Source organism: Geotrypetes seraphini, chromosome 1 (genome assembly GCF_902459505.1).
Source record: "Geotrypetes seraphini chromosome 1, aGeoSer1.1, whole genome shotgun sequence".
Lineage (NCBI taxonomy): Eukaryota > Metazoa > Chordata > Amphibia > Gymnophiona > Dermophiidae > Geotrypetes > Geotrypetes seraphini.
This window is the reverse complement of record NC_047084.1, coordinates 508,302,273-508,323,311: the sequence shown is the minus strand read 5'-3', so window position 1 is coordinate 508,323,311 and position 21,039 is coordinate 508,302,273. Positions and strand designations below refer to the sequence as shown.

Genomic DNA, 21,039 nt, shown 5'->3' with positions numbered 1-21,039 from the left:
TTTCATCCGAATACCCAAATATTTTAATCCACCTTCCTTCCATACAAAAGAAAATGAATCAAATAATCCTTTTGTGCAATACACATTTAGTGGAAGAACTTCAGATTTACTCCAATTTATCTTATACCCTGAAAATTTTCCAAATTTTTCAATCAATTCTAGTAAGCATGGAATGGTTGTTTCAGGATTTCTCAAATGAAGCAAAATATCATCAGCATATGCAGAGACTTTGTATTCCCAGTCTGAATAAGGAATACCCTGTATCTCCCTTGCTTGTTGAATAGCTAATAACAAGGGTTCCAAAACAATATCAAAAAGCAAAGGATAGGGGACAACCTTGTCTAACTCCCCTCCGCAAATTAAAGCATTCTGAAAAATTATTATTTATATATAATTTTGCAACAGGGGAGCGATACAATGTATGAATCATTTGTATAAATCTTGAACCTATTCCAAACCATTCCATAGCTTGATACATGAAGGTCCATTCCACACGATCAAAGGCCTTCTCTGCATCCAAGGATACAGAAAAAGCCAGATCTTTCATGGCTTTTGTTAAGTTTAACATATGAAAACCCAATCTTGTGTTATTATATGAATGTCTTCCAGCAACGAATCCAGTTTGGTGCATATCAATAATAAAAGGGAGAGCCTTGGCTAAACGTAAAGCCAAAGTCTTAGCCAAAAGTTTTCCATCTACATTAATTAATGATATAGGCCTGTAATTTGAAACCAATGTGGGATCTTTGTTTGGCTTTGGTAAAACTATAGTCAATGATTCTGCCATAGTACCTGTAATGCAACCCTTATTTAGTTGAGCCTGATATAATTTCAATAAATGAGGTAATAGGGTAATTTGAAATGATTTATAAAATTCCACTGTGAAACCATCCCCACCTGGAGCGGATCCAACTCTAAGAGACTTTAACGCTGTTTCTAATTCTTTTAATAATATAGGCTCTTCTAAACTTCAACAACCGTCTTTACCGCAACCTCACACACAGAACAAGGATAACTCAAAGCCTATTCATACACCCACCTCTCAATGGTACTCGACGCAAGAAACTTTACGACAACCTTCTAGCGACACAGGCTGCAAAAATTGACCCAACCGTCTCCAAACTGCTGACCAAAACAACAGACATCAAACTTTTCCGAAAAGAAATCAAAACTCTTCTATTCAAAAAACACCTTCCATCATTCTAACCTACACGCACATGCATACCCCTTCATAAACACCACCCCTATAGTATCCCCTAGCCAAATTCTTCAAACCTTCCCCAAAATCATACTCAGAAACCTAAAAATACAACCTCCATCTGGGATCAGAATATTGCTTCCCTTAACACTATGTAAGCAACCTCCATCTGTAACCAGATTATTCCGTCCCTCAACGTTATGTAATAATCTTCCTAATTTGTATGTATTGCTATTATTATGTAAACTTGTTATGTATATGTTATATACCTGATATGTAAACTCCCTGGAAATGTCCAGTTTTCACCCAATTTTGTAATCCGCTTAGAACTGCAAGGCACAGGCGGAATAGAAATCTCTAATGTAATGTAATGTAATATGTTCAGGAACTTTCGGACCTTCAATCAAACTCAAAATGTCTATACCATCCTTTTCTCTATTTACATAAGGCACAGAAGAATATAGGTCTTTATAAAAATTTAAAAATTGACTTAAAATGCTTTCAATTTGAGTATGTGTCAATCCTTTCTCATCTTTTATAGCAATAATTTTTGTTTTTCTTTTCTTCGCTTTAAGAAAATTTGCCAATAATCTTCCCATCTTATTTGAATTTCCATAATACAAAGTTTGTTGGGAAAACAAATCTTTCCTTACCAATTTTGACGATATCTCATTATATTTACCCTTTGCTTTTAATAAAGCCTGCAAGGTATTTCGCTCCCACTTATCAGCTAATTTATTTTCCAAATTTTTAATTTCTTTTTCCAGATCAGAAATTGTTTTTTTAAATTGTTTTCTAATATATGCCGAATATGAGATAATATTACCTCTCATGGTAGCCTTAAATGCATCCCATAATGTTTCTATGGTAATTTCTTCCGAGGTATTAATTTGAAAAAATTCAGTCATTTTTAATTTAAAATCTTCAAGGAAATTTGAATCCGCAATCAATGTATTATCGAATCTCCAAACAGACATGCTACATTCTTGTTCCCCAAACTTAAATTCAATCCACACACCCCCATGATCTGATAGTATGATCGGGTCTATGGATGCTTTTGTCACTTGTTGTACTAATTGATTTGAAACAAAAATATAATCTATTCTTGAAAAAGATTTATGAACTTGTGAACAGAAAGAAAATTCCCGCTCATCAAAATGAAGTATCTGCCATATATCTTTCAAATCACAAGATTGTACCAAATTATCTAACCCTAAAGACTTCATCATTTTACTTGGTTTTCTATCCATTAATGGATCTATAACAGCATTGAAATCTCCAGCCACCACTAAATTAGAAGCAGCCAGTGGGAGTAATAATTGTTGTAATTTCTTGAAAAATGCATTTTGATTCGTATTTGGGGCATATACATTTACCAGATCCAGGGTATTTCCCATGCTCATTCTTACATGTACCCACCTTCCCAAGGGCTCAAAATCAATCAATTGAAAATTAGCTGTATTCTTTTTATTTATCAATATGGCAACCCCAGCTTTTTTCCCAAGAGCAGGGGCAAAAAAACTGTTTTACCCATTCCCCTTCCAATTTTTGTGACTCCACAACTGATAAATGAGTCTCCTGTATGAAATATAGATCCGCATTCTGTTGTTTCAGGAAAGCAAGCATTTTTTTCTTCTTTATATGATGGTTAAGGCCATTAACATTTAATGAAAAAAGTTTAACCTCCATTATATAATTTGTTTTCTAAGTAGTCAGATATAATTAGTTTAAAATAATTAGACACCATTACCAATATTTTAAAATTTTGTACATAAAATTCCCCTATCCCAAAAAATTTCTTCTTACCCTCCCCCTTATCCCCCCCAACATTTTTAATGATAGTGTTAACTTGGTGACACACATATTAGATCAGGCAATGATAAACTCCACATAGACATTCTTTAAATCAATATTCCAAATTAAGTCACACATAAAATACATACTAAACAATCATTCTTGATAAAACTATTCTAAGTCATAAATTATATAATAATATCAATTTAATAACTTTGTATGCAGTTTAGAAATCTCTACATTAGTCTTTTATAATAATATACCTAAACACTCAATTATAATCTATTTAATTCACCCTATAATCAATAAATTTTATTAAAATAAGTATATCTTCTTTAATATTTTTTAATTTTTATAATAAAGACTTTTATATTTAAGATGAGAAATCAATAATAGAATCAAATTCCTTTTTGGTCCGATTATCAACTTATATTATAACTTATGATATAAAAATTCATTAATAAACATCTATAATTTGTCCACTTCTTACTTATGTTTAATTAAACCTTTCATAAAATTTTATCATCAATCTTCTTTTACTCCAGTTTACATAATTTAAAACTCAGAACATATTTAATTTATTGAATCAGGATAAGACTGAAACTTACCATCTGTCTTTCGGGGAATATATTATATTACCTTTAAAATAAATCTTTTAACTAAATCAATTTCTTAAATTAAATCAGTTTATTTTGATAATGAGAATCCATTACAATCCCATAAGTATCACTAAGCATATTTAGAACCATTTAGAATCTATTTCTTATGTTACAATTTATGTAGTTCAAAGTCTAATAGATGTTGGCACTGTAATCTTGAAGTAGGGACTTTAGATCATCTTTTGTTTTATTGTCCCTTTATCTTAGCCTTTTGGAACTCAATTTGGGATCAAGTAAATTGTTTACTTGAAAAGCATGTGACATTATCTTATGATACAGTACTATTTGGTATGTCAATGAGGAAAAAGAGCCAAATATCATCAAATAACAAACTTTTATTGATAATGACAGGAGTCGCCATTCAGCATATCACAAGTAATTGGAAAAATTACAGTAGACTCAATTATAATTTCTGGTGGAACTCATTATGTCACTTATATAAAATGGAAAGAGCAATAGCTATACAACAAGGAAGCTATAAGAAATTCAATAAAATTTGGGAGCCATTAACTTCTTATTGTAATGAGTAAACACCATTTTCTATTGTACTTTATACCGTCTGTTTGGGGGGAGGGGAGGTATATTTTTTATTATTCATATTGAGAAAACAGAGGAATGATGGGAGGGGAGGGTGGTAATTTTATGTATTGTAAGATAAATTAGAAAGATTGTCAAGTGATGTGTTTAATTGTATTGTTTTATTGTTTGTGCACTTGATGTAAGATTGAAAATGAATAAATAATTTTTTTTAAAAAACACAATTTATGTATGAAACAAATAGATAAATAAACCTAGAATAACTTTACCCATATAATCCTTTCTTTAAAAATTCACCTTTATGGAACTATTAGCATCTTCCCCTTTCTAAATTCTAAAAGTGAATCATTTGTAATTATCTAAAATATAGATATAATCCAAAATATCTTATTATTGGCATGTTATGCAAACTCATAGCGTGATTTATCCTTTCCCTCTTGTCTTTGTTGCTCTTTCTGTATTTCCAACTTGTGCTCCTTAATGATTTTTTGTAGGTTTCTCCAGATTTCATCAAAAGCCACAGTTGTTAACCAAGTGTATGGATTTGAAGTTACACTGTAATTTTTGATCTATCGATTCATCTCTGTCAGCTGGTTGAAATCTGCATTAGCAGAACTGAGTGAGTTGCGAAAGGGATCATATGCTTCACGAAGTATATTAATCTCCTCCTATGAATTACAGCACGTTGGGACCGTTAGATCTTCTTTTACATTCTCAAATCAACTGTTAAATGCTGACGACTCTTAGGCAAATGCTAGGAATAAATCCTCAACCTTTTTGAAGTACTCCTGTGCTTCTAACATTTTCTTTTCCTGGTAGCGGAATTGACCAACAGCTGATTTTAGCGTTACTTCCGGGCGGCATGGTGAGCCTCAATGGTCATAGCTTTCACATGTTTAGCTGCCTGAAACTGGTTTTTCGGAGCAATGATAGCCCAAAGTCTAAATCTTTAATTCCAGTATTTAAGTTCTGTTGTTTATTGGCTTCCTTCAGCTTCTGACTCCTCTCTGTAGATTTCTGTATTAGGAATTTCCATTGGTCCGCCCGATCTTCCATGCATATCTTTACTGCATTTTCACTCCTGCACAAGCACCTCGAGGCATATTATCAGTATATTTCCTGCATCCATAACAGATACAAAAAGGTATAACCACAGCACTAGAGTTGCTTTTGTTCCAATTTAGAATGTTTATTTTTAGTTTGATGAATTCCTTGCAGGGACCGTTGAATCACACTATTTAAAATAAAACTGTAAACATTCTAATCCGTTTTCCTTAGAAACCTATGAAGACACTAACTCATGCATAAGAGATTTCATTTATAAACTATCATCAGAAAAAAAATAAAGATACATATAATAGTATAATTAAAATCCATTTTCCATTTTTTTCTCATTGAGAGGAATTATGTAGACATTGGCTGTTCCTGCTGCTATATAAAACTTTGTAACTTCTCTGGATCGTCAAAAGTGATTGTTTTATTGTCAAAAGTTATCTTCATAATAGCAGGATATATTAAACCATATTTAGCCCCCATCTCTCTCAGCTGGGGTCTAAGATCCAAAAAACTTTTTCTTTTGTTAGCCATGTTTCTGGCAAAGTCGGGTACTAAATGTATATGGGCGTCTTGATATTTCAAATTTTTATTTTTTTTTTGCTAGTTGAAAGATCTCCATGACCTGTTGATGTCTTAATAAATTAAAAATTAATGGATGAGGAACCTTTTGCTTATCTGATCTCCTCGCAGGAATCCTGTGCGCTCATTCGACTTCTAAAGGGAACTTTGACTTTATTGGCAGTATTTTAGATAGTATATTTTCTAGGAAGGAGATCGCATTTCCTTTCTCCACCCCTTCCGGTAACCCTAAAAGTCTTAAATTACTCCTCCTCTCTCGGTTTGAGCAGTCCTCCAGCTCACGAGTGAGTAATTCAATTTTCCTCTGATCCGTTTTATTATGAAGTATTTCTGTCTCCACTATATCAATTCTTTTCTCCATATTGTTTGACTTCATTTCTAACATTTCCATTTTCTTGTTCAGGGTGGAAACTTCCTCGGTCAAATCGTTAACTTTCTTGGCAATGCCCAACACAATCTCTTTCAGTTCCTTCATAACCTCATTATCGCCATTTTTTGATGTTGACTCCAGCTCTGTCTTCGCTCTCTTAATACTTCCGGATGTTGCAAACAATGACTCATTCTTATTTTGCTTCCCCAAAGCCATTACACACCTTTATCCTCCGTTTAAAGAACAAAGTTAAAATATTTCATGCGACTTATAATACTTTCAAAATCTGCCGATGCGGAGCTCACTCACTACCCAACCTTCTTCATGCGAGACCAAGCCACGCCCTAAACTCCAAGATTCAAATTGGCGGATTTAAGGTCATCTGGAAGCATTGGATGATAGCAGGAATACATATTTTAGATGATGCTATATCTAATGGTAAGCTGCTTGAATTTTCACAGTTACAACATAAATTTGGACTCAATAAATCGCAAAGTTTTAGATGGTTGCAACTGAAGCAGGCCATTCAGGCGGGGTTCCCTGAATGGAAAAATTTAAATAATCAATATAGTTTGGAATTCTTATGCTTTCAGGTGGACTTCCTGGGACATCAGGCCGCACAGTGGTATAAATTGATAGCTGGCTTTATAAATAAAAAACCAAAAACTGGTCTTAGGGACATTTGGAGTATTGAGATTAAGCACCAAATTTCTGCGTCTCAATGGTCACGAATTTGGACTTGGAGGTTGAGATGTACAGTGTCAGCATCTATGAGACAAACGTGTTTTTTTCTGTTACATAGAGCATTCTGGACCCCAGTTCATTTACAAAAGTTGGATAGCTCTAAGTCAAATAGATGTTGGCATTGTCATCTCGAAGCAGGGACTTTAGATCATTTATTGTTCTATAGTCCATTTATTTTGGCTTTTTGGAAATTAATATGGGGCCAAATAAATTGTTTATTGGAAAATCCAGTGGCATTGTCTTATGATACTGTGTTATTTAGCATGTCAATGAGAGCTAAAAGCCAAATATCATCTAAGAACAGGCCACTCCTGTCATATTAATTATGACAGGAGTGGCCATACAACAAATTACGAGCAATTGGAAAGATTGGAAGAAGCTTAACTATAGTTTTTGGTGGAATTCCTTGTGTCATATGTATAAAATGGAAAGAACATTAGCCACTCAGAAAGGGTATTTTAAGATATTTCAGGAGACTTGGGAGCCATAAACAAAATATTGCAATGTCTAAATATTTGTTTTCCCTTTAAAAATGCACATCCAGGAGGAGGAGGGGAGGGGCTTGGTATGATAATGAATTTTAGGATATAGATATGAGGTTCATGAAGATTAAGGGTGCCTGGCCCCTCCAAATCTGTGTCTGGAGTTTTGAAACGATCTCTGGCTTGAAGTCCCTCCTGAAAATTACCACAACCTGTCCCCCTTGGGGCTCGAGGCCTGATGTCTAGTAAGGATTTTGGCTTAAGATCCTGCGCGCTGGCCATAAGATCATCCATGCCTATCCAAAAAAGTAACTGTCCTTTGAATGGCAGTTTACTCAGGGTTGCCTTCGAGGAGGAATTCCCCCATCCACTGTCTGATCTGTAGCATCCTGCAGGCAGAAATGGAGTAAGCTAACATCTTACTCACAACTCTGAAAAGGTCATACAGAGCATCAGCCACATAATCCAACCCAGTCATTAAAAACTGGAGATCTTTATTCAAGATAGTGTCCAGATCATGGCACAATTTAGAAGCAAGCGCGGATGGCAAAAGACGCTGCCATGGCTGCTTTCAATCCTGAGGCCGCAGTCTCAAGAGCATTTTGTACACAAATTCTAATATGCAGACTTGGGCATCCTTCAATACCATACCGCCTTCACTGGGAAGGGGGGTACTTTTGGTAACCTGCGCCCATCAGTGAATCCATCTTTTGGGGAACAAAAAGCTGGTTAAATGCAGCATTCATTGGATGGAGCTTTCTCAATAATCTGAACCTCTCGATAATCTGTAAGCATTTTTGTAATGTCTTGATGTGAGGGAAAGCAAGAGGTCTGTGCCTTGGTGCTGCTCATAAGCAAACACTGTGTGGCAGAGGACTGAGGAGCCTGTAACTTCAATTCTTGGAGGGATTCTGTGATTATCCTTATAAGCGCTGAAGGTTTAAACAATCTGTGCATAATTGGATCCTCGCTAAGATCAGGAGCCTCCACCAGATCCAGATCTGGCACTCCAAAGATAAATCTGTAAGCTTGCGTGGCGTCAGTTCGCCTCCGGCGCCATTTTTTGAAGTGTTTTCAATACTGAATACAGTGAGTACGATTTCGCAGTAAACTGTAGAGACAATTGGATTTTTGCTCTGTTGCTTTATTGATGGCTTAGTACTTGTCTCGTTTCTGTTGTTTTACAGTTGTCAAAAAAAAGTTCCCTGACGAAGCCATTAGCCTGGCGAAACGGGTCCCGTCGGGCCTTATTCTTTAATCAGATAAGTGCATTTTATTTTTACACACCGAGCGCTCTATAAAGAAAAAGTGATAAATATACCAGAAATTAAAGTTGGTAATCGGTGTGTAGAGGGTTTTGTGACCGATGATAGAGAACCTGTCCTGCTGAGTTAAACCATCGCAGGAATTGAATATTCTGTGTTTGGTGCAGGCTTCTGAGGTCTTTCCCTCGTGATATATTCAAAACCAATTGCACAAGGAACCTAGTACTGTGTGTTGTGTATTACATTCAAGAGGTCCTTTACCATTTTTTGTTTCAAGTAGTGAGTCACTATATATTGAATGGCTATGAATGAGTGGAAAACTGTGTTCAGTTTTACCAATGATCGAGTTGATAAATTATTACAACTTCCTACTCAATTTGAGAGTCTACATACCTCCCATGATCAATCCAATGCATGGGGTGATATCACTAAAAATTTCAAAACTATGATCAGTATGGAAACCAATAGCGGAATACTCATAGAATATTGTAAGGTGGAAAGAATCCCGAGGGGTTTAAGGATGAACAAAGCCCCCCAATCGTTTAAAGACGATCCGGAGTTCATTAGCACTTGGAATAAGATCTTGAACAAGTGCTCTCTGGACCTGATGCTACTCATAATTGAAAAAAGTTCTTCTAGTGTGAATGACCTCAAGATGAAATTAGATGAGGAGATTAGCAGTTTGAAGAACACACAACCGTCTGAGGAGCTTGAGTCACAATTTAAGCAACTAAAAGATAACATGGATAAATTTAAAGAAAATTTGAAAAGAAATAAAACCAAGAAGTTTAAGAGGGACGAGAATGACTAAGTAATCAACGCGTTTATCCATGGATGTATACTGACACTGACACTTCACAGAAGGGGCAAACTGGTGGCAGTAAAAGTGGTTCTGAAGGCGCATCGTCTTCTTCGTCCTCCACCACTGATTCGAATCAGACTTTTTTACGGTCAGGACAACCTCAAAGACGTGGAAGGTCGAGAGGCAGAAGAGGTGGACCACGAATACGACCAAATACGAGGTCCCAAACGAAAACAAACCAGTGGTGATCAACATATCCAATCAGTTGCTCTCGGTTGCTGAAGTGGATCTTTTGACAAAGGGACTTTCTTTTGTTCCTTCTTCGAATTTCGATTTATTTCAGTTCTCTGTTGATTTAGAGAAGTTTTTGAGGCTGATACAGTTGCGTGTATTTTTTGGTGACAAAACAGGGAATTATGATCGCACTACAGTGAGTCCCCATTCTACGTGGGTGCCTCCTGGCCCTGTTGATCCTGTTATCAGTGCCTTCAAGAAATGCGTGTTGAGAGACATTCATGAATGGTTTGACACCCGCCACAAGATTAAGGGCAATTTGAATGCAGCGCATCGGAATGCTTTATCCTCTCTCCGGAACGATGAGAACATCATCATCAAGAAAGCAGACAAGGGGGGCGCAGTTATAGTCCTCGACAGAGAATATTATTTCAATGAGATCCGTCAACAATTGAGCCAACAGGATGTGTATGAGAAACTGGAATTGAATCCGACCACGAGGCTTCAGCGAGAAATTTTGATTCTGACGAATGCAGGTTTGACAGCGGGCTTTATCACTCAGAGGGACCATCGTTTTTTGAACAAACAATGGCCCACGGTTCCGGTATTTTACACGTTACCGAAAATTCATAAGAATCTTCAGTTCCCGCCAGGACGACCGATTATGTCATCTCGCAATTCCTTGCTTGAACCAGTGTCTACGTTTGTAGATCAATTCTTGAAGCATGAAGTTCCGAAAGTTCCTTCATACATCAAGGACACTGCTGATTTTTTGAACAAATTGACAGCAATAGAGGCGAACAATTTTCCTTTTTTGATAGTTACCATGGATGTTGTTTCCCTCTATACATCCATCCCTCAGGATAATGCCCTAGATGTCCTTAAAGATGTGTTTGAGAAAAGACCGAGACCGCATCTAATACCCACTGATTTCCTTGGGAGTCTAGCGAGAATTGCGATGAAGGAGAATTTTTTCATGTTTGATGGCACTTTTTTTAAACAAAAAACCGGAGTGGCTATGGGGGCCACGTTTGCCCCTTCGGTTGCCAATTTATATATGGCAGCGTTTGAACAAATGTGGGTGGACTGTTCTCCTTTTCAATCAAAGATTTTCCAATGGTTCCGTTACATAGATGACGTGTTCATGCTATGGAGTGGCACGGAACAAGAATTACAACAGTTTCAGATTTGGTTAAACTCGTGCGATGAATGTATTCAATTTACTATGAATTTTTCAACATCTTCTGTTGTTTTTCTAGATGTCATAGTTATTCAACTGGATGATTCTTTTGTCACTGATTTACACATAAAGCCAACCGACCGTAATACTATTTTGGAGTATACAAGCTGCCATCCTGTGGCTTTGAGAAACAATTTGCCGTTTTCCCAGTTCCTCCGGATTAAAAGGAATTGCTCCACGGGAAACCGTTACAAGACCCAAGCTAAGATTTTTGGTGAAAAGCTTCGGTCCCGTGGTTACCCGCATTATGTATTAAAACGGGCACAGAAGCGTGCCAAGTACTACAACAGAGATTGGCTGTTGGCGGGTACTAAATCTAATGACACCAGCGTAGGGACTCCACCAGGTGAGAGTAAAGATCATGTCCAAACGTGTGTGATGAGATACACAGCGCAAGGGAATGTTCCTGCTACTATCATGAAAAAGAATTGGAGGATAATTCAAACTCTTCCCCTGTTTCAGGATGTCCCTTTACGCATCGCATACACGAGGGACAAGAACCTTAAAGATTTGTTGAGTCCTTCCATGTATCGCACTGTACCGAGGGAGACGACAACATTGCCATGGGGTTTCGTGAAGTGCGGCTCTTGTAGTATATGCCACATGACGGTGCAAGGATCGAGCTTCATGAATCCTGTTGACAAAAGAGTGTATCATTTACAACATCACATGACATGCAACTCTGCTTTTGTAGTGTATGCGATTTTTTTGTCCATGCCAGAAAGTGTACATAGGGAAAACAATATGTCCGTTTAAAATCAGGATATGTGAGCATTGTTCTAACCTCAAGCTCAAAAAAATCAGTGCCCCCTTAGTAGAACACTGTCTGGAATTTGCGCATGAATTTCACCAGTTAACTTGCATGTGCATTGATCAAGAGCCTAAAAATGAGCGGGGGGGAGATCGTTGTATGAGATTATTGCAAAGAGAAGCCAGATGGACTTTCCAGCTCAGTGCTTTAAAACCCACTGGTCTGAATGGGAACATTGGCTGGCACGCTTTTTTCTAGCTTTTTTCTAATTTTTTCAACTCTGTTTTGTGTGACGTCATGATTGAATGGCTGTAAATACGCATGCGTGGCGTCAGTTCGCCTCCGGCGCCATTTTTTGAAGTGTTTTCAATACTGAATACAGTGAGTACGATTTCGCAGTAAACTGTAGAGACAATTGGATTTTTGCTCTGTTGCCTTATTGATGGCTTAGCACTTGTCTCGTTTCTGTTGTTTTACAGTTGTCAAAAAAAAGTTCCCTGACGAAGCCATTAGCCTGGCGAAACGGGTCCCGTCGGGCCTTATTCTTTAATCAGATAAGTGCATTTTATTTTTACACACTGAGCGCTCTATAAAGAAAAAGTGATAAATATACCAGAAATTAAAGTTGGTAATCGGTGTGTAGAGGGTTTTGTGACCGATGATAGAGAACCTGTCCTGCTGAGTTAAACCATCGCAGGAATTGAATATTCTGTGTTTGGTGCAGGCTTCTGAGGTCTTTCCCTCGTGATATATTCAAAACCAATTGCACAAGGAACCTAGTACTGTGTGTTGTGTACTCCAAAGATAAAGCCACATCTCCTGCTATAGAGAACCCCGACTGGGAGAGTAAAGGCATAGAAAGAGAGTCATTTACACACACACCCTCCCCGTTATCCTCCGACTGAACTTCTCCAAGCTGCGCATTGCACCGCCACTGAGGAACTATGCTCTTGGGGAGGAAAACCCCGTCATCAGCACGGTCGTGATCTCTGAGGGTTCCATGTGACCCTGGTTAATCACATAAGCTGCAAACATCATATTAATGAATTAAGGGGAGAAACCTTGACCAAGACATCCAGACAGCCCCTGTGGATGCTACCTAGCCTTTTCTAGAGTTTTCCAGCTGCTTTTTGCCAGGGACACTTGCACTGTTCTCTGGCTCAAATTTAGACTTTTTTCTCCCTGTTGCTTGAACCAACTGGGTACTGACACCCCCCCCCCCCCCCCGAGGGACCAGAGACTAAGCTAGCAGCTCCCGCCCCACCTCATATGCTACACAACATGTGGAACATGAATACTCCTCGGACGACCATCTGGCACAAATCCAAAGTATCCTGGCCTGAGGAGTCCTTCCCATCTGTTCTGAAACAAAAACAAGGTATTATGAAGCTGATAGAGCCTTTTGTTTTCAAACTGGAAAATCCAAGATCACTACAGCAGCAATTTTAGAGCTACACTGAAAAATAAAAATTGAGATTTTAGGATTTTAGAGGTGGGGTAACCTAACTCTAACCCAAGAAGTGAAGAAAATCTTATTTTAAAGACCCTTCCCTCCCCCCCCAATTTAGTTTTCCAGGCTGGCACTGTGCCATGTTGTGTGCTGGGAGCTAAAAGTGTGGAAGCTGTAAAAAGCTTATTGGGCGAACCTCTGCCTCAACAAGCCTGGAATCTGGACTACTTGTGTCTTCTGACTGCCTCTCGAGACCAACGTAATGGACAGAGAACTCAACTCCCATCGGAACCTATGCAAGAAAAATGCAGTGATGAAAGCAGTCAGCCCTGATTCTGGACAAAAACTGCCATGGAGCCATGCAGCCTGTTGAGGGGGAGGAGGTAGGTGGGAGAGCCATAACTAACTGTTCTGACCTCCGACCACCAAATTTTTTTTTTTTTTTGGGGGGGGAGGTGGCCATGGTCCCCGTGTCCTCCGTTCCAATGCTTGTGCTTCCCACACATGCGCAGCCCACTGAGCATCTTTTACCCTCCCTTTCCACATAGTCTCCATGGCTGTACTACCTTCCTCCAGGTCCAGCTGCACTCGCTCTCTTCAGGCTGCCGGCAGCGTTCTTTCCTACACATCGCCAGTGGCTAACTTGGACACCCTTCCCTCTGACGCATTTTACATCAGAGGGAGGGCTTCCTTCTGATGCAAAATGCATCCAAGGAAAGACTTCCTGGTTAGTCACCAGCCACCTGTAAGGAGGAATGCTGCTGACAGCCTGAAATCTGGACTGCTTGTGTCTTCTGTCTTTTGGGTCCGATTCACTGGCCGGAAAGCTCACCGCCCTCCATGAACCTCGCACACACCAAACGGGGAAGAAAGCAGTTGGCCCTGATCCTGGAAAACTGTCACAGAGTCTTGCAGTCTATTGATGAAAATGGGGTGAGCAGTACTCCCAAGGGAACGATCCCTGAGCTCTCAAACTATTAGTGCAGGCTATCCAAGTGGGTGCATTGTAAAGAAGCCTAACCCTTAGAAGCAGATTCTAGCCCTCAAAGTCTGCACTTTCCCGCAGCCAGAGCTGTCCCACTAAGGGGATCCTCTGCAGCACCGAAAGCTTCACAAACTAAAAGAGAAAAAAAAAAAACCCTCTAATTTAGAGAAAATAAATACAAAGCAGAAGAGATACATTTTTAGTGTTTCCCTTGTAGGAGGACAACTGAGGAGTTGAAGAACAGCCCAGAGGTAAAAGAGTAGTAGCAAAAAAGTATGCAAATGAAGCTTCCTAAAAGAGTTCTCGCGAGAAAGTACTGACTACCTGAAAGTTCAGGAATGGAGTGTCTGTCATACTAGAAATACTGTACTTTTAAAATCAATAGGAGAAAATATTTTTTCACACAGAGAATAGGTAAACTCAAACACATTGCTAGAGGATGTGGTAAGTGTGGTTAATGCAGCTGGTTTTAAAAAAGGTCTGGACAAGTTCCTGGAAGAAAAGTCCATAGTCTGCTATCGAGACAAGCAAAGGGAAGTTACTGCTTGCCCTGGATCCACAGCATGGAAAGCTGGTACTATTTGGATTTTTGCCAGGTACTTGTGACCTGAATTGGCCATTCTGAAAACAGGATATTGGGCTAGGGTCAGGGGTGTCAAAGTCGGTCCTCAAGGGCTGCAATCCAGTCAGGTTTTCAGGATTTCCCCAATGAATATGCATGAGATCTATTTGCATGCACTTTTTTCATTGTATGCTAATAGATCTCATGCATATTCACTGGGGAAATCCTGAAAACCCAACTGGATTATAGCCCTCGAGGACCGACTTTGACACCTGTGGGCTAGATGAACCATTGGTCTGACCCAGTATGGCTAGTCTTATGTATTATACTAAGATGGGGCGATGGGAGATGCTAAGAGAGTGAACTAACCAGAATGAGGACCAGAGAGTCAAAAACTCTTGTCACTTGGTAGAACAGCAGGGCAGAGGATATAAAGAATGCAATAATGGGGGATGAGAGGAGAGGCTGAAAGAAAGGTAAAAATGGAAGATTAGATTCTTACCTTAGAAATCTTCTTTCTGTTAGAGAACATATGATTCTATACTAAAGCTACTGTCCTCCTATAGTCAAATTTTGCAGAAGGATGTCACTCAAATCTCTCAACTCCTCCCTTTCACCAGTGGAGAATAGCTCCCTCTTCAGTTAGTACCAAAGCAATTGAATTCCACTGAAAACAGAAGAGAAAGAGGGGCACAGGGAACTTCCCAGAGACAACATGCATTTCTATTCTGTTCAGGAAATTATGACAAAAGAACAATGATTAGCAATAATTAACATGCACTCAAACATATAGAAATCCAACTTGCTATGTGCAATGAGCACTATCCTATAAGACCCAAAGGATAAAATGGAGAGGTCCCATATCTCTCTCTTTTTTCACTCATTCAAATGACAAGAAATGAAAACCTGACTGAGGCAGAAAATCGGCAAATCAGAAGTCTGCCAAGGGTGGGCCATACAGAATCCTATGTCTTCTAACAGAAAACACAATTACTTATCTGTAACAGGTGTTATCCAGGGACAGCAGGCAGATATTCTCACAAATGGGCAACATCATCCATGAAGACTGGTACGGACAATGTTGAAGTGTACTGTCACTTTAAGCTTTTAACAATGCTTTGAGACTATTTGCACTGTGCACGAGTGCCATCCTGCATGACACTGGCTTGCAAGGTCATCTGTTCTGTGCCCAAGTGAAGAAGCCAAATAGGCAGGGTGTGAGAATATCTGCCTGCTCTCCCTGGATAATACCTATTTTAGGTAAATAACCTTGCTTTTCGTTAAAAGAGATAGGATTCTATGTACTGTATATACACGAATATAAACCAATCCGATTATAAGCAGAGGTAACCTTTTGCCCCCCAAAAATGGAGGAAAAGGTACACACAAATATAAACCGGAGAGGTTTATATTCAATTGCCCTGTCTTACATCCAGTTCTCCTTCCCTCCCTTCCTGCCCAGCTCTGCACCCAGCCTCCGATGTCCACTACAGTCCTCCCTTAAGTCCTGGTGATCCAGTGGTGAGCTGAGACAGGAGCGATTCTTCCCGCGTCCTGTCCCTGCCAACTAAACCACCCCGCCTCCCAGGACTGCCTTAATCCCTGGTGGTTCAACAGTGAGCTGGAACAGGAGTGATCCTTTCCGCATCTAGTCCCAGCCAACTGTTAACCACCCCGCTTCCTTCTCACCTTCCAGACCCATCTCCACCATACCTTTTGAACCCTGGTAATCTAGCAATGAAGCGGGACAGGAGTGATTTTTCTTCACTCTTGCCCCAAGCAGAGCTGCGATAAATGGCTGCGTAAGTTCCCAAGCAGTCTCATGGTCTCACGAGACTGCCCCGGGTACTTGCGCAGACATTTCTGATCATGGGTCCGTGTGGGAGAGGAGTTAAGAAAAATCGCTCCTGCCCCGCTTCTCTGCTAGACCACCAGGGTTCAAAAGGTATATTTGGAGAGGGGTCCGGGAGGCAGAAAGAAGTGGGGTGGTTAACAACTGGCTGTGAAAAGACACGGGATCGCTCCTATCTCAACTTAAGGCAGGCTCGCAGGAGGCCTGCAACAGGTCCAGGTGGGGAGCAGGGAGTGCGCAGATTTGATGACACGAATATAAACAGTGAGCCTCGGTTTATACAGTAATGCAATTATGCTACTTGCCTTAATGACAACAAAATTATTCTAGACAACTAGCTAAGTTAAACCATGGCCCAGATACACTAAAGTCAGCGATTATCTAACAATTATAGCTAAAAAAGTTTTGACTGGTTTAGTGACCTTCGGATTTGCCGATCCCATGCACAAAATGGTTCACCATGTGGTTTTCTGCACGATCGCTTATTCTCTGATCCGATCATACAACCCCTCCAGTACCTTCGAAATGGCAGACCTTTACCTTCCCAATGCATCCTGGGTTGCACCGGTGAGGGGCCTAAGGCCCTGATTGGCCTGGATACCATAAGCCCCTCCTATGGGAGGGGTCATAGGTGCCCAGGACAATCAGAGTCTTAAACCCCTCTCCAGTGCATCCCAGGATGCACCGGGAAGGTGGCCTAAGCCCAGATAGCTAAGGCCCCTCCCATAGGAGAGGCTTAAGGTATCCAGACCAATCAGGGCCTTAGGCCCCCCGCCCTCCCCCCCCCCCGGGAAGGCTGGCCTGCTGGCAAGAATTAGAGGGCATCCCTCTTGCCGGCTTCTACAATGAGGTATGGGGAGGGGCTGGGGGTTGCTTGAGCTGGGGGTTTCTGAGCTGATCCCAAAGCTCACCAGGGCTGTCTTTTGGGGTCTTGTTGGTGGGATGGTGGATCTTCATGTAGGGTAAGGGGGTGTCAGGAGGAGCACCAGGGGAGAGTCGGGTGGGTGGAGAGAGTTGGGAGGGGGGAGGGAAGCATCAGGGTATGGAGTGTCGGGGCCTAGATGCACAATGGGGTTGCTAAGGCAGGAGGGAGTGGGCATCTCTCTTGTCTCTCTGGGTGTGTCGCTGTCGCTGGGCGGCCGTCACTGTCAGGGGGTTCGAGAACCTGTGGTTGTTGTCAGGGGGGAGCTGTGCGACAGCTGTGGTCAGGATATTATGCATCGATAACACACACAACACCTGTGTCCATAAAAAAATTTTTAAACAAGGTTTCCTACCCCGAACAGCTGAGTGGCAGGAGGCTGCTTCAGGGCTTCCCCTGCCTCTCAGCTGTTCAGGCTTCCCCTGCCAGCTCTGCACATATGTGTGAGTCACTCTCACAGCAATTCATTGGAGGTATCAGACAGGGATTTTGATGAACCTCTGCTCAAATCATTTGCATGCAAACTTATTTGAGCATCAGTCGCTCTTTTGGAATCTGACAAAAGAGGACCCACAGGGTCTTACCAACCTTGGTGTATCTGGGGCGGTCCATGTTTTATGAAATGTGAATAGGCCGCCTCTTTTCTGGGCTTTTGTTTTGTTTTAATGGAACAAACAGCTCTCTCAGTTTTGAGACAAATGCTCTCTAACAAATGTATCAAGAAAAGTAAGAAAATTAGTGCTGATACAATGATACTTCCATCTTAAAAAGAACGGTGGACCAAGACCAAGTATACTTCTATTTAAAGGCTAGCAATGCTATTGCCACACTTTTCCTCTTGTACCCCAGCTACCCAAAAGCTGAACAGAAAATGTTCTGGCTAGCATTGCCACATTAAAAATAAGACTATATACTTTGTCTCAGGTTCTCCATCAGGTAATTCTTGGTGTTCTTCTATCTCAGTAGTCTCTTCCATTGGTGTGGTCTGCTCCATACCACTGCAGAATAAGCAAACTTGTGTCAAATATCTGTACTTTTGTTAAAAAAAAAAAAAAGCAAATTTTTATCTTAAAGAGAACATACCTTGCACATAATTTTTCTCTTAACAATTCTCATATTACTACTGTTAATTATTGATTCAAAGCAGGGATTGTCACATTAGCAAGCAGCATAAGATAAATAAATCTTTCATGCATATTAATTGTGGGTATTTTGAAAGCCCAACGCACACTTTACTAATAATGTACTGCTGTTGAGTTATTGCAGGGTCACACATCCATTCAAATCAAAAATACGATGAAATCATATAAGACCACACAGTGAAGAACAGATCTCACTTTATTTTTGGCTGCTTGATTTGCAAGAAATCTGATGGAGCTTGTCATCATGGGTCTGTAAACAAAACTCCACAACATAAATAATAATTCACATTCAATCTTGACTTCCAAAATGAAGATACAGGATGAGCAGTGAACCAGAGTAGAGTAAAAATGTTGAATTGTATCCACTGATACAATATTGGAAATATTGTTTGAAGACATTAAGATAATTAACAGCTCTCATTACACATTTAGGGCTCCTTTTACAAAGCCGCGCTAGGGCCTCTTCTGTCACTAATACTCAAAAACAAATACATTTAAAATTAGGACTCATTAACGTAAGATCGATTAAAGGAAAATATCACTTAATTAAAGAATAGATCCTTTCACAAAGTTTTCATATTCTTTGCCTAACTGAATCTTGGCTGACAGAAGGCGAAGAAGCCTATCTTTCCTACTGCTGTCCTCCAAATTACTCTTTTGTATTCAACCACCGTCATAAACAAAAAGGAGGTGGACTAGCCATCATTTATTCTAACAACATTATTAAATCCGTTGACCATTCTATAGGAAAGGTAGCAATTGAATTTCTTCAAATTAAACTTACTATCAATCCAAAAATAGATATCCTTCTACTTTACATCCCTCCTCCTATAACTCAAAATTGTCTATCTCTCTTACAAAATTTGATCTTCGACTTCTGTTCCTCATCAGAACATCCTTTAATCCTAGGAGATTTCAATATACATTTTGACGAATTTTCAAACCCTATAACAAGTGAATTCATTACTTACATCCACGCTCTGAATTTACAATCTTCAATTTTAGATGCGACACATTCGGCAGGACACACTTTGGATACCATCTTAATCCCAAATTCTGATCGCTTTATGTACTCTAATCTTCAAAACATATCAGTACCCTGGTCAGATCATCACCTCATTACATTTAGATTACTCGTTAACAATAAACAAACATTTACATCTTCACCTAAAACGATCACTTATCGGGACTACACCAATTTAGAGTCATCTTCCATTTCTTCTTTCCTTAATGCTAACTGTCTAATATCTGAAACCGACTCCCTAGAAGATCAACTCACGACATGGAATTCAGCTATTCAGCTACTGCTGGACAAAGAAGGACCGTTTATTAGTAAAACCATTTCCCCTCGAAAAACCCATAATCCATGGTATTCATACGAGCTTTCTCTAATAAAAAGACAACTTAGGTCCCTGGAGAGGAAATGGCGCAAAAATAAATCAGCTGAAAACTTGAAATTTTTTAAAGAAAAATCATTTTTTTACAAATCAAAAATTAATGACGCCAAACGATCTTATTATTCCAATAAAATTATTAAAGCTAAAAACCCCTCCATACTTTACTCCATTATAAAATCCATCACCCCCAACCAACAAAAAGAAGTCGACCAAACGAACTTAACAGCACAAGACCTGGCTAACTATCTGTGACAAAATCAAAAACATCCGTAAAATTTTTGAGTCTTTCTCAACTAGAGATTCAACAGACATTACAAACGATTATCAACTTCCTTGTGCCAAATGTTCCACTTTTAACTTTCCTTCTTTATCAGAAATCGAACGCATCATTCAAAAAGTTAATTTAAAAGGCTCTTCTTCGGAGATCATATCACCTCTAATACAAAAAAAATACTTTTCTTGTTTCGGTCCACTTGTACATTCTTTAGTATTGAAAAGCCTCAATACCGGCATTTTTCATACCGCATGGAAAACCGCAATTATCTATCCTTTAATAAAGGATCGTAAAATAAATTTTGAGGACCCTACGAATTACCGTACCATTGCCAATATCCCTTTTTTGGCAAAAATAACTGAAAGAGTAGTATTCAATCAATTGTCTGACTTTGTAGAATCCACTAACATATTACACCCCAATCAAACCGGTTTTAGGAAAAACCATAACACTGAATATTCATTAATTGGCCTAACAACTAATATTAATTACCATCTAGATCATCATAACTTCATCATACTCTTTTCTCTCGACCTCTCAGCTGCATTTGACACCATTGATCATTCCCTACTCCTAGACAGATTAAAAACTATAGGGATATGTGATCTAACTTTAGAGTGGTTTACTTCTTTTCTATCCAATCGGTCATCTACGGTTCACTTTAATAATTCAGTTTCCAATTCTTTTTCACACGACTATGGTATTCCTCAGGGATCTATTTTGTCTCCTTTACTTTTTAATATC

General features: G+C 39.4%; 1 protein-coding gene across 5 annotated transcripts in view; it reads right to left on the bottom strand.

Annotated features, from left to right (window-relative positions):
* HABP4 (hyaluronan binding protein 4) overlaps positions 1-21,039 on the bottom strand; it is a 152,067-nt gene that overhangs the window by 91,776 nt on the left and 39,252 nt on the right. For all 5 annotated transcript variants that reach the window (XR_004540575.1, XM_033957516.1, XM_033957721.1 and 2 more), the window contains exon 5: positions 18,397-18,480. Coding sequence is in view for 4 of the 5 variants with exons in the window: in XM_033957516.1 (XP_033813407.1) it covers positions 18,397-18,480 (84 nt within the window). In the remaining variant the exon portion in view is untranslated. The remainder of the gene's footprint in view (positions 1-18,396; positions 18,481-21,039) is intronic.